The sequence below is a fragment of the Colobus angolensis genome, unplaced genomic scaffold (assembly GCF_000951035.1).
Source record: "Colobus angolensis palliatus isolate OR3802 unplaced genomic scaffold, Cang.pa_1.0 Scaffold41, whole genome shotgun sequence".
Classification (NCBI taxonomy): domain Eukaryota; kingdom Metazoa; phylum Chordata; class Mammalia; order Primates; family Cercopithecidae; genus Colobus; species Colobus angolensis.
The window spans coordinates 5,869,986-5,883,104 of NW_012117488.1; the positions used below are offsets into that span (position 1 = coordinate 5,869,986).

Consider the following 13,119-nt stretch of genomic DNA (forward strand, 5'->3'; position numbering starts at 1 on the left):
TATTTTGCAAGGTAATATACGTCCTGATAAAGTCTGAAGATGTAAGAGCCTGTACTGATGAGATACTTGCATTCAGTTTTAGCTTCAAAGGAAATGTATGTTTTGTTAGCAAGATTAAGACTAAAGATTAAGATTTAAAATCCCTACATTAATTAGAGGGGGAAAAAGTGCATGGAGGAGAAAGGATTTTAAGAAACAAATAATTAACAATACTGTATTGTATACTTGAAATTTGCTAAGAGGGTACATTTTAAGTGTTCTTATCACAAGAAAAAATTTAAAAATGCTATGTAAGGTGATGGATATGTTAATTAGCTTGATTATGATATCATTTCACAACATACACACACATCAAAATATCAAATTGAGGCCGGCACAGTGGCTCACACTTGTAATCCCAACACTGTCGGAGCCTGAGGCAGGAGACTCATTTGAGCCCAGGAGTTTGAGACCGGCTTGGGTAACATAGGGAGACCCTGTCTCTACAAAAAAAAAAAAAAGAAAAAAAATCAAATTGTATACCTTAAATATATATAATTCCTATTTGTCAATTATGCCTCAATAAAATTGGGCAAAAAAGAATACAAACCAGTTAAGGAGAGGGGTTAGCTAGGGTTAGGAGCTGAAGTACCTAGATAGTGAAGGCCCTGTGCAGCCTGCAAGAACAAAGAACATTTGGATGTTGGTACTGAACAAGAGAGGTTTGGAAGGCCAAGGCAGGCAGATAACCTGAGGTCAGGAGTTCAAGACCAGCCTGGCCAACATAGTGAAACCTGTCTCTACTAAAAATACAAACATTAGCCGGGTGTGGCAGCACACGCCTGTAGTCCCAGCTACTCAAGAGGCTGAGGTAGGAGAATCGCTTGAACCTGGGAGGCAGAGATTGCAGTGAGCTGAGATCGCGCCACTGGACTCTAGTCTGGGCGACAGAGCGAGACTCTGTCTCAAAACAAAACAAAACAAAACAAAACAACAACAGAACAAGAGACAGTATTTACTGAGGATCTACTGAGCTTTACTTTTTTTTTTTTTTAACTTTTAGGTTCAGGGCTACGTGTATAGATTTGTTATATAGGTAAAATCATGTCACAAGAGTTTGTTGTACAGATTATTTCATCACCCAGGTACTAAGCCTAGTACCCCGTAGTTATTCTTTCTGCTCCTTTCCCTCCTCCTACCCTCCACCTTCATCTAGTTCCTAGTTCTTTGTGTCCATGAGTTCTCATCATTTAGCTCCCACTTATAAGTGAGAACCTGTGGCATTTGGTTTTCTGTCCTGTGTTAGTTTGCTAAGGATAATGCATCAAGATTCAGGACAATAAAACAATACAGGAGCTGACAGACAAAATAGCCAATGTAAAAATGAACCTAATGGATCTGACGAAGCTGAAAAATACACTTCAAGAATTTCACAGTGCAATCACTAGTATTAACAGCAGAATAGACCAAGCTGAGGAAAGAATCTCAGAAATTGAAGATGGGTTCTCTGAAATAAAGCAGACAAAAATAAAGAAAAATGAATGAAAGGAATGAACAAAAACTCTGAGAAATATGGGATTATGTAAAGAGGCCAAATCTACGAATCATTGGCATCCCTGAAAGGGACGGGGAAAAAGCAAACAACTTGGAAAACACATTTTAAGATATCGTCCATGAAAACTTCCCCATCCTTGCTAGATAGGTCAACAGTCAAATTCAGGAAATACAGAGACCCCCTGCAATATTCCCCACAAGAAGACCATCCCTAAGACACATAATCGTCAGATTTTCCAAGGTCAAAATGAAAGAAAGAATGAAATGAAAAGCAGCTAGAGAGAAGGGGCAGGTCACCTAGAGTGGCTATAGAGATGGGTCACCTCCATCAGGCTAACAGCAGAAGCCCTTTACAAGCCAGAGAGTTTGGGGGCCTATATTCAACACTGTTAAAGAAAAAAATCTTCAACCAAGCGTTTCATTTCCAGCTAAACTAAGTTTCTTTAAGCAAAGGAGAAATAAGATTCTTTTCAGATAAGCAAATGTTGAGGGAGTTTGTTAGCACCATACCTGCCTTACGAGAGATCTTGAAAAGAGTACTAAATATAGAAAGGAAAAACCATTACTAGCCAGTGTAACTTTACATTTCCATCATGATACTTGTGCCAATGAATGCAATAGTTGTTTATTTGTCTGCCTCCCCCCATAAAGTGTAAGGTTTCTTTCTATGAACTTCCATTACCTAGCAGACTACCTGTGCATAGTAGACACTAAGTAAATATTTGAGGAATCAATTGAGGAATAAATGCCAGGCTAATGCTTATAACATTTTCACATGCATTAATTCTAATCAAGTATGTACTATGTCTTTTCTACTTTACCTGATTAGGAATCTTAGGCTCTGAAAAATTGACTTACCCAAAGAAACTAAGTTCGTACAGTTTATAAGGCTAGGATTAGGACTCAGACCTGTTTGTCAACAGAGTTCAGTTCATGCTTTTTCTACTAACTAGTCTCTGTCTCTGTCATAATCGTAAATATAATTCCTGGTAAGTATGTCATTTCCTTGCTAGGAGTGCCAAATTACTTTTGGAGTGTAAAATCTTATTACTGATGCTAGCTTAGCAAGTTACACTTTGGAAACATTTTCACCTGTTATATTATAGTCCTTACAAACTAACCCATGAGTAGTTATCTTTCCTACCATTATATTGATGAGAAAAACTGAGTCTCCTGGAGTCATAGCTCATAAGAACCAGTGGTAAGACTGGAATTCAAGCCTTGTGGATTTAAAAGTAATTGAATTTACCAACAAAAATCAGAAAAGATTTCAAAGAAATAATATCTAGAACAAGTCAGAGCCTTGTAAGCCCCTCTTTAAAACAGGTTTTAAAATATATAGTTGGCCATTTTATTTAACCACATCCATAGTTTAAATATCATGGTTCGAATAGGATATTTACCAAATGCAGTTCTGAACTGGTGAGCTTTCTGAATTAAGGCATATGTCTGTACTACACAATTCGTGATCGATGCTCCATGTCAAACAGGTATCATCCTCATTTATGTGGGTTCATAAAAATCCCGAAACAAAGTGCAGCAAACCACTAATTTAACTACTGTGATTTTTAAAATATGAAAACTAAGAGAGATTGGGTAAGAAAAAGATTAACTTTGACAAAATCTTTTTCTATATGACTTAAACAGTATGAGTTGCAAAAATTGTTACACAGAAGTATTACTTGGAGAAATTTTAAATAATACCTTTTAAAATGTAAATAAAAGAATAATTAAAACTGTTTTAATCTAGAAACCTAGATTGAGAAATAAATACAACTATGAAAAAATATGGGTTAAGTGCTACCTTTGCCAGATAAATATACAAAATTGTAGAAATTTAGAGCTGAAGGGATCTTGGCGATCACCTAATTCAGTGATCTTATTTTAGTGGAAAGATACTGTGGCTTAGGGTCTGCTACTAGATTGTTAAATTTGGAGAAATTCAGACTTAGTTTTGGTATTTTTTAGGAGGTGGAAGGGGTGATGATCCATGGAGTGTCAGTGATCAGATGGGACATAAAGTAGTTTCTGACTTCCTTTCTTTGAAAACTTGTCTTTTTGGGTTATGAGGAGTTTTTTTTAAAAAGCATGCTAATTTGCTAATAAAGTACGGAGAAAGAAGTTCAAGAACTTGGCCCATTTTTTTGAAAGTTAGTGACAGAGTCAAGATTAAAAGCGCACCCTTGATTATCATGACAACTTTTATTTACATAATGTCACTGTAACCCCTCTTTGGCCCACTGAGCCAATTCTGCCCTCATAATGCCCCCATGAGGCTGCCCAGAGCAGTGTCAGCCAGTGAGCCTGTGAGGGTGAACAAGTGAAATTACAAGAGGAAATGTCTAAGAAGGGTCCCAGAGGGCAAGAGAAAAGACAGATGTTAGTATCTTAATTCCTCCAAACCTAAGTAGTTTGTCTTATGGTAGCAGAGACATTATACTAATGGAAATACCAGAGTTTGTGAAAATTTCAAAAAGGTAAAGCTATCCCTTAGGATTCAGTAGCTTCATGGCTTGCAAAGGAGCTAAATCCAAATGTTTTAGGCAGTGCAAAGCTGGGCTCTTAAAACTTGCCTCCAGATAATGGAAACAGAAACATTCAAAGTACCTTTATCTTCTTGGAAGTAAATGTGACAATAAAATAATGATTTGAAGGTCGTACTGAAAGTTGTAAGGCTACATTTAAAATGCAAAATGCACATAAAGGCAGTATCTTCACTGCTAATGAAATTCAGTGACTTTGTCCTGAACTGAAGTTTCTATAGGAAAGTATTGTTATTTTGGGTAAATAAAAATATAGAACACATGTGCTTAGGGCTTAAATAAATGTGTGAGCAGTTTCTGTGTTTTTTCATTTAGCCCTCACTGTAGCTCTCTAAAGTGATACTGTCATTATCCCCATTTTCAAGTGTGGAAACTAAGGATTAAATAACTTAAGTAACTTATCCAGGATCACAGACCAGTGAATGATGGAGCCGGAACTTTAACTCAGTGTTAAACTCCAAACTCAAACAACCAATAAAAGTTATTACTTCATTTAACTAAACTCCAAGTCCATGAAGTGTTAACCCCATATGTGTCTGATAGGCTTTCTTTATGAACAGTTTGCAAAATTTACTTTTAAATTACTGGTAAATATCAATGGTAGATTAAGAGTAACCACTTGTAGTAGAAAAATCTAAGAAATTCAGAATTTCAGCTAAAAGATTATTTAGTGAAATCTGAACGCTTCATGTTACAGGCTGGAAAGCTGTAGCACAGAAGCTTACGACACTCAATAGCATATTGCCGATTAGAAGTTTGCAACATTTTAGGCTAAGCACTAAATAAAATCCATTGATTCTAATCAAAACCATACAACATACCAGATTTTCACTGCATAAAATATTTTTAAAATAATTTATTAGTTAACAACCCTCTTCTAAATCTTTGCATCCTTAGTGCTTTGCACAGTGCCTGCTTAGCATGTAAAACAGGAACCAAGTTTTTTTGAGTATAATCATTATAGTTTTAGAATCCAAATAAGTATAATCATTACAGTTTTAGGATCCAAAGCATGTTTAACTTGTTGTGTAGTAATTTTTTTGTACCTCTGAACATTCCTTTGCTAGGAACATATTTTATATCAGCAATAATTTTAGGCTCTGATTCCCATGTGGCCTTTGAAGAACTTTTTTTGTTGCTTCTTGGTTTTAGCTTTGGAAATCCGGAGAAACCCAATTAAGATTTAATATTACAAAAAGAAATAAGATACCTAAAACATTAAGTATGCACTGAAAATTATTTGCTAAAAACTGAAACAAGTAAAAAACATTCCCTTATTTGAAAAATGCCTTTCATTAGAAACCTTATGATTTAGTTAAAATGCGCAGAAGATAAATTATTGCAAGTGCCTGTAGGATGCCACTTGAAAAGCTCCTGTTTGAGAGTCCAGGTCTTATTTCCTCCCAAGAAAAATTTCGTTATCCCCATTTTATATTTTACTTTGTAAGTTAATCTTATACTTAGGTATCTGATACAGTCTCATTTTTCTTTTTTATGTAATTACTACTAACTTTAAAAAAACACTGCTTATTTCGAAGAGAAATAATGTTTAAAAGATGTGAAGCATTTAATCCTTGAATGCTGGAAACACTTTTAAAGTATTGTAAGCACATCTGTATTACATTACACACAGGGAAAAGAATGTATGAATTCTATGATCTGTGGGCACTAAGGTGGCTGGTTTAGAAAAACAGCATTTTGCATTTCAAGTTTCTTTTCAACATAAAGAATATTCTGCAATTCCACGCTAGGGTGTGTGGTCAGGGAAGCATAAGTAAAGTTTTGGTTTTACAGTTGTTCTCTAACTTTAGTCAGCTTGGCTCTGCATTTTGTTAAGCCCTTTTATTTTTCCTGATTTGAAAACGATTGCATGAGACAAACTCAGAACATGGAGAAATCACTACATCATACTTTTTAATAAGTGTCCTGCATGTCTTAGTCAGCTGTGATTATGGTGCAGATAATTTTTTACTAATTAGGAAATACCAAAGTTTGTGAATGATTTATTCTTAAAATTACAGCAAATTTAAATGTATCCCAATGATATCCTCACTCTTGATCACTTGTGTTCCAGTGTGCTTTTTTGAGCAGGAGATAAAAGGATGGAGTTACAGCCGTTAGGCTGGATATCTCATGTGATATGTGTTTTGCATGTGAATATCACCTGTCTTTGGTAGAGATGAATAAAAATGCTGGAGAACTTCTGCACTACACTGGTTGACATGTTCTCAGCTTTTTCTTCTTTGACATGAAATGACATTAACATGCCAACATATTCTCATGTGTACACGCTAGTGAGCTAGCTAGAATTCCACCCCTTCACTCCTACCCCAGAAAGCAAGCAAGAATGAATGTTCTTGGGATGCATATTCAGTCACCTCAAACTTATTTTTTTAAAGTAATGATTTGAGAATTTCATACTTTAATGACCACTAGCATCTATTTACCTGTGACACATTTGGCATCTATGTCATGATAAACTCTGTATTTCTTAAATTTTATATGGCAATATAAATTTCTGGAAACCAGTTAAAATTGTTTTTACAAAAGCCAATTTTATAGCCAGTTATTTTCTTGCCGTGTTACTAGAAATTATAAGGTGATTGGTTGTCTTTAAGGCTCAAAATAAATATATTTGAGGAATTTGAATGGTTAGCTCATTCTTTTATTCAAGAAAAATGACAGCATAAATATTATTTTTTTTTATTTTTTTTTTTTTTTGAGGCAGAGTTTCTCTCTTGTTGCCCAGGCTGGAGTGCAATGGTGTGATCTCAGCTCACTGCAACCTCTGCTTCCCATATTCAAGTGATTCTCCTACCTCAGCCTCCACGTAGCTGTGATTACAGGCATGTGCCACCACGCCCAGCTAATTTTGTATTTTTAGTAGAGATGGGGTTTCTCTATGTTGGTCAGGCTGGTCTCAAACTCCCGACCTCAGGTGATCCGCCCACCTTGGCCTCCCAAAGTGCTGGGATTACAGGTGTGAGCCACCACACCCAGCCAACATAAATGTTATGTAAAAGTCTTTAACTGTTTCTTGGTGTGAAAATTGGTAACTTGTAGCCTGGGCGCGGTGGCTCACACCTGTAATTCTAGCACTTTGGGAGGCCGAGGCAGGCAGATTACGAGGTCAGGAGATCGAAACCATCCTAGCTAACACTGTGAAACCCCGTCTCTATTGAAAATACAAAATAAATTAGCCAGGCGTGGTGGCACGCACCTGTAGTCCCAGCTACTCAGGAGGCTGAAGCAGGAGATTCACTTAAACCTGGAGGGGGAGGTTGCAGTGAGCCAAAATTGTGCCACTGTACTCCAGCCTGGGCAACAAAGCGAGACTCCATATCAAAAAACAGAAAAGAAAAAGAAAATTGGTAACTTGTTCTAGAGCTCTCCTAATGTCAGAATATTTGATACTTTTTAATTTAGTTTTAGAACCTCTATAATAATAGCTCTTATACCTGCCTTCTTAGAAGGTATTAAACTTATACTATAAGGAAGTAACTACTGAATTGTCATCACCTTTAAAAAATTTTTAATGTAAAGGACTCTCATATTTATCTATCAGTATTTTGAATATTAACAGTGTTTCCTGTATTTTTGTTTTTGTTTTTTATTAATAAGATATTATGAACTAGATCCTTACAAAAGTCTCCTAGACAATTTGAGGAACAAAGTGATCATTGAGTATCCAACATTACATGTGGTATTGAAAGGATCCAATAATGACATGAAAGTTCTTCACCAAGGTAAGTGTAAATTTGTTTCTGTAATGCTTAGAATAGCTTTAGAGAAACCAAAGCAAAATATATCCACCCTTATTTCTTTATATGTGTTTTCCCAGTATATTTACACACTTAAAGGATCTCCTCTATAGCTACAGTTAATGTGAAGAACCAAGTAAATGCGATGTTGCTACTCTTCTGTTTTTAAGAGTATATAATCTTATAAAACCAATTTTAAATGAATGAATCAAATTGAATGGCTATAAAATGACTTTTTTTCAGCATGCGATTCTATGTATTTTTGTCTTTTTTTAAGCTAATAGTCTTTCAGTAACTGTCCATGATCGCATATATTTACTCCATAGTTAAGACTTTAGACATTTGTAAAATGAGGGATTACAAAACATTTTTAGTTGACAAGGAAAATGTTGAATGGTAAAGAAAAAAAAAAAAAAGCCTAGTATCCTACCTTGTAGAAGGTGAGAATGTTGCAAGGAACATTATATTTAAAAATTGGGCAGCATTGAGAATAAGCAAATGCCATTACCTTTACCCTTTATCTCCTTTTCCAAACCTACTGGTTTTATTTCTCTGATTTTGTGATATAGGGAAGTACTAGAACTGGAAAAAAATGTACATAAAAGTTTAGTACATAAAATGACTTATCTACATTTGTAAGTACTGATTAAAGTAAACTAAATGTGCTTCTGAATGCAAGATTTGAGAGGATGAATAAAATTTAGTGACTACCTTTAAGAAGTGAGGAAGATTACCTACCTTAATCCAAAACTATTTCGTAGCATTTTCAACTAAAAGAATTATGGATACAGGCCAGATTTTGCTATAACAAACTCCAGAGGAGCATAGAATATGCTTGTCTTGGATTGATAATATTTTTTAAGTAGTATTTGAAATGGGTGGTTTAAGTCTTATTGTTATATCAGCATTACAGGCTGTAAGATGCAGTAACCTATGTTATAGGGTATTCTCTGTTGTGCATAGTGTTTTTTCTTTGCAAAAATTAATAGGAAAAAAATAGTTTTTCAAAGTGGCCAAAACTGTATCAGTGCTACAACTTGAAACCAGATTTTAGTTAGCAAACATGATGTTTCTAATAATAAATTATGGACCTCTAAATCTTATTTTTATTCTTGACATTAATATTTTTCACAATTTGAGAATATTCTGTATTATTTTTTCAAAATAAATTAGGAATTTTAGTTTTAAATGGCCAGTTTCACTTTGTTTAAGCTTTGTATTTTGTTGCTTTTTTCTTAATAAATTCACACAGTGCTCTCTCAAATGCTGGTTTTGGGAAAAGTTGTTTAGTAATGTAGGTTAGTGGCTAGGGCAAACATCATCTGTATAAATAAACAGCACACACAGCTCTCCTTTCACTTTGTTTAGAATGTACATTCAAGTAAGGCTTCCTGTAATGAAGCAATAAGAAAAGACTACTTTAGTAGCGTACTGGGAGCCTTATTGGGTAAAATTTACTATTTTTCTGGTGGGTATATGATGTTTGACTTATTTACAGGAACACAGATGACTCATGCTTTTAGTACAGAGGATTATTTAGAACTGTGTTAGCAAAGAGCTAAAAGTATCTGACAGGATTTTAAAACCATACCAGTTTTGTCACATCATAAGTACACACACCTTGAAAGTAATGCCCAGGTCTTCCTGTACATGCATTTCTTTCTGTAAGTACTTCAAGGTGTCTGTTTCTTTATACATTCTCACAGCATCAGATATTTTGCAGGGTGATCCCTTGATGAGGGAAGGGGATTATGTAAGAAGAGGGCATTTTCTTTGGAAAGCCTTGAAATTCCTTCCCTTTCTGGAGGTAAAAAAGTTGGATTTGATCCTGAGTTCATAGTACAAGTTGTCTCTTACCTAATTTGGGGGTACATGTGTTTCTGATCTGGGATTCAGTACTTCCCACACCCGATGGTTGTTCTAGTATTTGTTATGATTGTAGATTGCCATAATTTTTTTAAGTCTGCCTATGTTAATCAGCAGTAGCCAAGATTTTGTTTGTTGCTTTTCAGTAATGGAAAAGGTTAACTGGAAAAGATTGAGCTATTAAGGTAGTCCACTAGATTGGGGATGCTAAGTGCTGATTACCTACCTTATATCAATCTAGTGCGAAGTGCTTAGAATGGTGTAACTTGCTTCACAGACTGTTGTTAGACTAGCAGATTTAGATGATTGAGAAAAGCATGCTGCATTTCAATCTAAGGAAGAAAGAATGGAACCCTATTCAAGGAAGAAAACTGGGCACCTTCAATAGGCAAAGAAAGGGGAAAATGTCCCCATACCGCTACAAATCTCTATTAATTTAGAAATGTCAGCAAAATAAACTTTTTGATGTTCTAGTATAACTCAAGATTAGAAAATGCCTCAGCCTTCAGAGAAGGAATCCAACCCAGAATTGATTACTGGAATTAGTGAAAATACCTGGCATAGCAGCCACTCATGTGTCAGTCTCTTACTGGGCCAGTAAATCTTCCATTCATTCTCCCTTGCTCACCTTTCCTCATTCTTCCTTACCTCTCTTTTCTTTCTTTTCCTTTTGCAGGGAGAGAGGGGAGGATTTTAGGCACTGGAACACACATGTAAAACTTATTATACAATAGCTGCTATAATAGAGTTTGCCGGAAGTACAGAGACAGCCAGAGGAGGAAAAAATCTTATACTATCTTGGAGGCACTGGACGGACTGCTAAAGTTCATAAAATTTTCGCAAAGATTGGGACGATATCCTGGATGGAACTTATTTCAGTTCCTTACTCATAGGAAGAGCTCAGTAAACACTCTTGTGGTTGCTGGTACAATCTGAAATCTAGGTACAACGGCAAACCCCAGGGAACTTGTCAGTTGGAATATGCGCAAAGTTCCAAGTGTGTACTTCTAGCATTAACTTTTATAAGCTGTGGGCCCTTGAGCATTTGCTCTGCCTCTCTGAGCTTTATTTTTCGTATCTACTCAGTGGAGATAACAGCTGTAAGCTCAAAATAACCTATATTTTACCATGACAATTTTTAAAGAGTTACTACCTATTATTTCCTTTTAGCTTCACAAGACAATGAAATAGAACACTTAACTTCTAGTTCCCATTTTGAAAATTTAGGGAAAAAACACTAAAAGACAGAATGACTTGCAGTTACATTGATTCAGCAAACATGCTCTACATTGTGAGGATAGATACAGAAAAGAAAGGTTGAGTTTCTGTCCTCCAGGAACTCTCAGTTTAGTGAGTGAGTCATAGTCTTGCTTTCTCTAAGCAAGACAGGGGTGTTAGAGGAGCTCCATTTCTACCCTTCTTTCCTGTGAAAGGAAAGAGATGACAATTAGCTAGTCTTCTGTCACTCCACATTCACTCAACATATACTGACCCTCAATTGAGTTTAAAAAAAATCATGGAAAAAATTTATTCCAACCACAAGTGGCCGGCCTGGATAATAGTGATCTATTCAGTGGCATGAATATGGATCATAACCACATTGTGAAGTGACCATTCCCAAGTCTTCCACAGAGTCAGGAAGGATGTTACCTCACAAAATATAACTGCCACTTTCAGACATCATTTCTCTATGTGTTGTGGCCAGAATTGTATATCCTAGCTGCCTGAGACATAACGCGGTTTGTGTGTCTGTGTGAGCAGTGCTGTTGCTGTATATCAGAAGCGGGGAGAGAAGAGGCACAGAGCAAGCTAAACAGAAACAGTATAAACACTTGACTGTATGTTTACTTATTTTTTTCTAGTGAAAAGTGAATCTACCAAGAACCTTGGTAATGAAAATTGAGCACTTTTTCTGGAAGAAGAATGTGAAAACTTCCAGACAACTGCAGCAGAGTCTGCATTGATGAACTGTTGGCTGATCGGGGTATTGTCAATGGGTGATGGTGGAATTTTTTCTTTATATGAAAAATAAGCTTAACTCTTTTAAAAAATGTATCTTATAGCCTCTTGAATTAATTGATTTGTAAGACCCTTTTATTCGTATTAAGAACTCTCCTTTGCACTTGATCAGCATAGTACTTATTAGGCCTTGGCTTTTAATATGCTTAATTCCATAAACTGAAAACCTTTTTTTTTTTTTTCTTTTTGCTTGCTTTTTTTTTTAGATGGAATCTTGGAGTGCAAGTGGTATGAGCATAGCTTCCTCAAACTCCTGGGCTCAAATGATCCTCCCACTGCAGCCTCCCAAGAGGCTTATACCACCACACTCAGCTAATTTTTTTTTTCTTTTTTTTTTTTTTTGTGGTAGAGACAGGGTTTCGCTCTTTTGCCCAGGCTGGTCTCAAATTCCTGGCCTCAAGCAGTCCTTCCACCTCAGCCTCCAAAGCATTGGGATTACAGGCATCAGCCACCACATCTGGCCTTGGAAACTTTTTTATTTGTTAATTTGATGTATGAACAAACCCAAGGATCACCCGTGTCAACCACAAAGTTGGCATTCTCTTTAGTAGAACCTCACTAAACAGAAAAGCAGTGCCATGCACTGTCTAGCCACAGGAGAACTAATCTTCCATCAGTTGCCCTTTCTTGTCTTTGGAGTTTATATGTAACTTACCCTTATGAGACAACTTTTCCACTTGAGAAACTCCTAGTACAATGTCTTATACTAGAAGCCTGGATAAATACTATTAACTACTGTTTCTTATATTCACTTGAGAAAATCAATGGCTCCACATTGTTTGAGCCATTAGTGCTAACAAATTTGGATTTACTTATTCAAGTCTTATGAATTCTGTGCCTTTCATCACATTCCTAGTCCACTCTCATCATTACTGCAAAAGGGTGTTGTGATGGCCAGTTTTATACTGTGTTTTGATATGTCTAGCAATAACTTAAAGAAAAAATAACTGGGAAATCTTCAACATGTTATTGGAATGTGTATATATGTATTAATGTATATACATGGCTTAACTTATACGTTATGGCAGCTCTGTATACAGTTTGATCTCACATACTGAAAAAAAATTCTTAATTTTATTGGAGTTTATACCACTATGAAACTGCAATATGACTGTAAGAGAGTAAAAAAGATTGTTACATCTGCATTGTACATGTTGTGTACTTAATGGTTAAAAAGCAATGATAAAATTGGACATTAATGAAATTCATTTTTAATTTACAGTTGGAATAAGTTTTTTACCAAAAAGAAACCAGAGACATTAGTTAAGGAGACTTAAAAAGATTTGAAATATGAAAAGATAATGAGAAGATGAACAGAAGATAAATTTGTGGGACACAAGTGTAACTTGGGATAGAAATTGGAGAAGAGAATCAAAAAACAATAATGCCAGAAAGAC

At 35.7% G+C, this 13,119-nt stretch overlaps 1 protein-coding gene across 1 annotated transcript in view; it reads left to right on the forward strand.

Moving 5' to 3' along the window:
• The window catches only part of ZNHIT6 (zinc finger, HIT-type containing 6), a 54,816-nt gene extending 41,952 nt beyond the window's left edge, over window positions 1-12,864 (forward strand). Inside the window, exons 10-11 of the mRNA XM_011956096.1 lie at window positions 7,698-7,822; window positions 11,566-12,864. Of these exons, the coding sequence (XP_011811486.1) occupies window positions 7,698-7,822; window positions 11,566-11,606 (166 nt within the window). The 3' untranslated portion in view covers window positions 11,607-12,864. The remainder of the gene's footprint in view (window positions 1-7,697; window positions 7,823-11,565) is intronic.
• The last annotated feature ends 255 nt before the right edge of the window (window positions 12,865-13,119 follow it).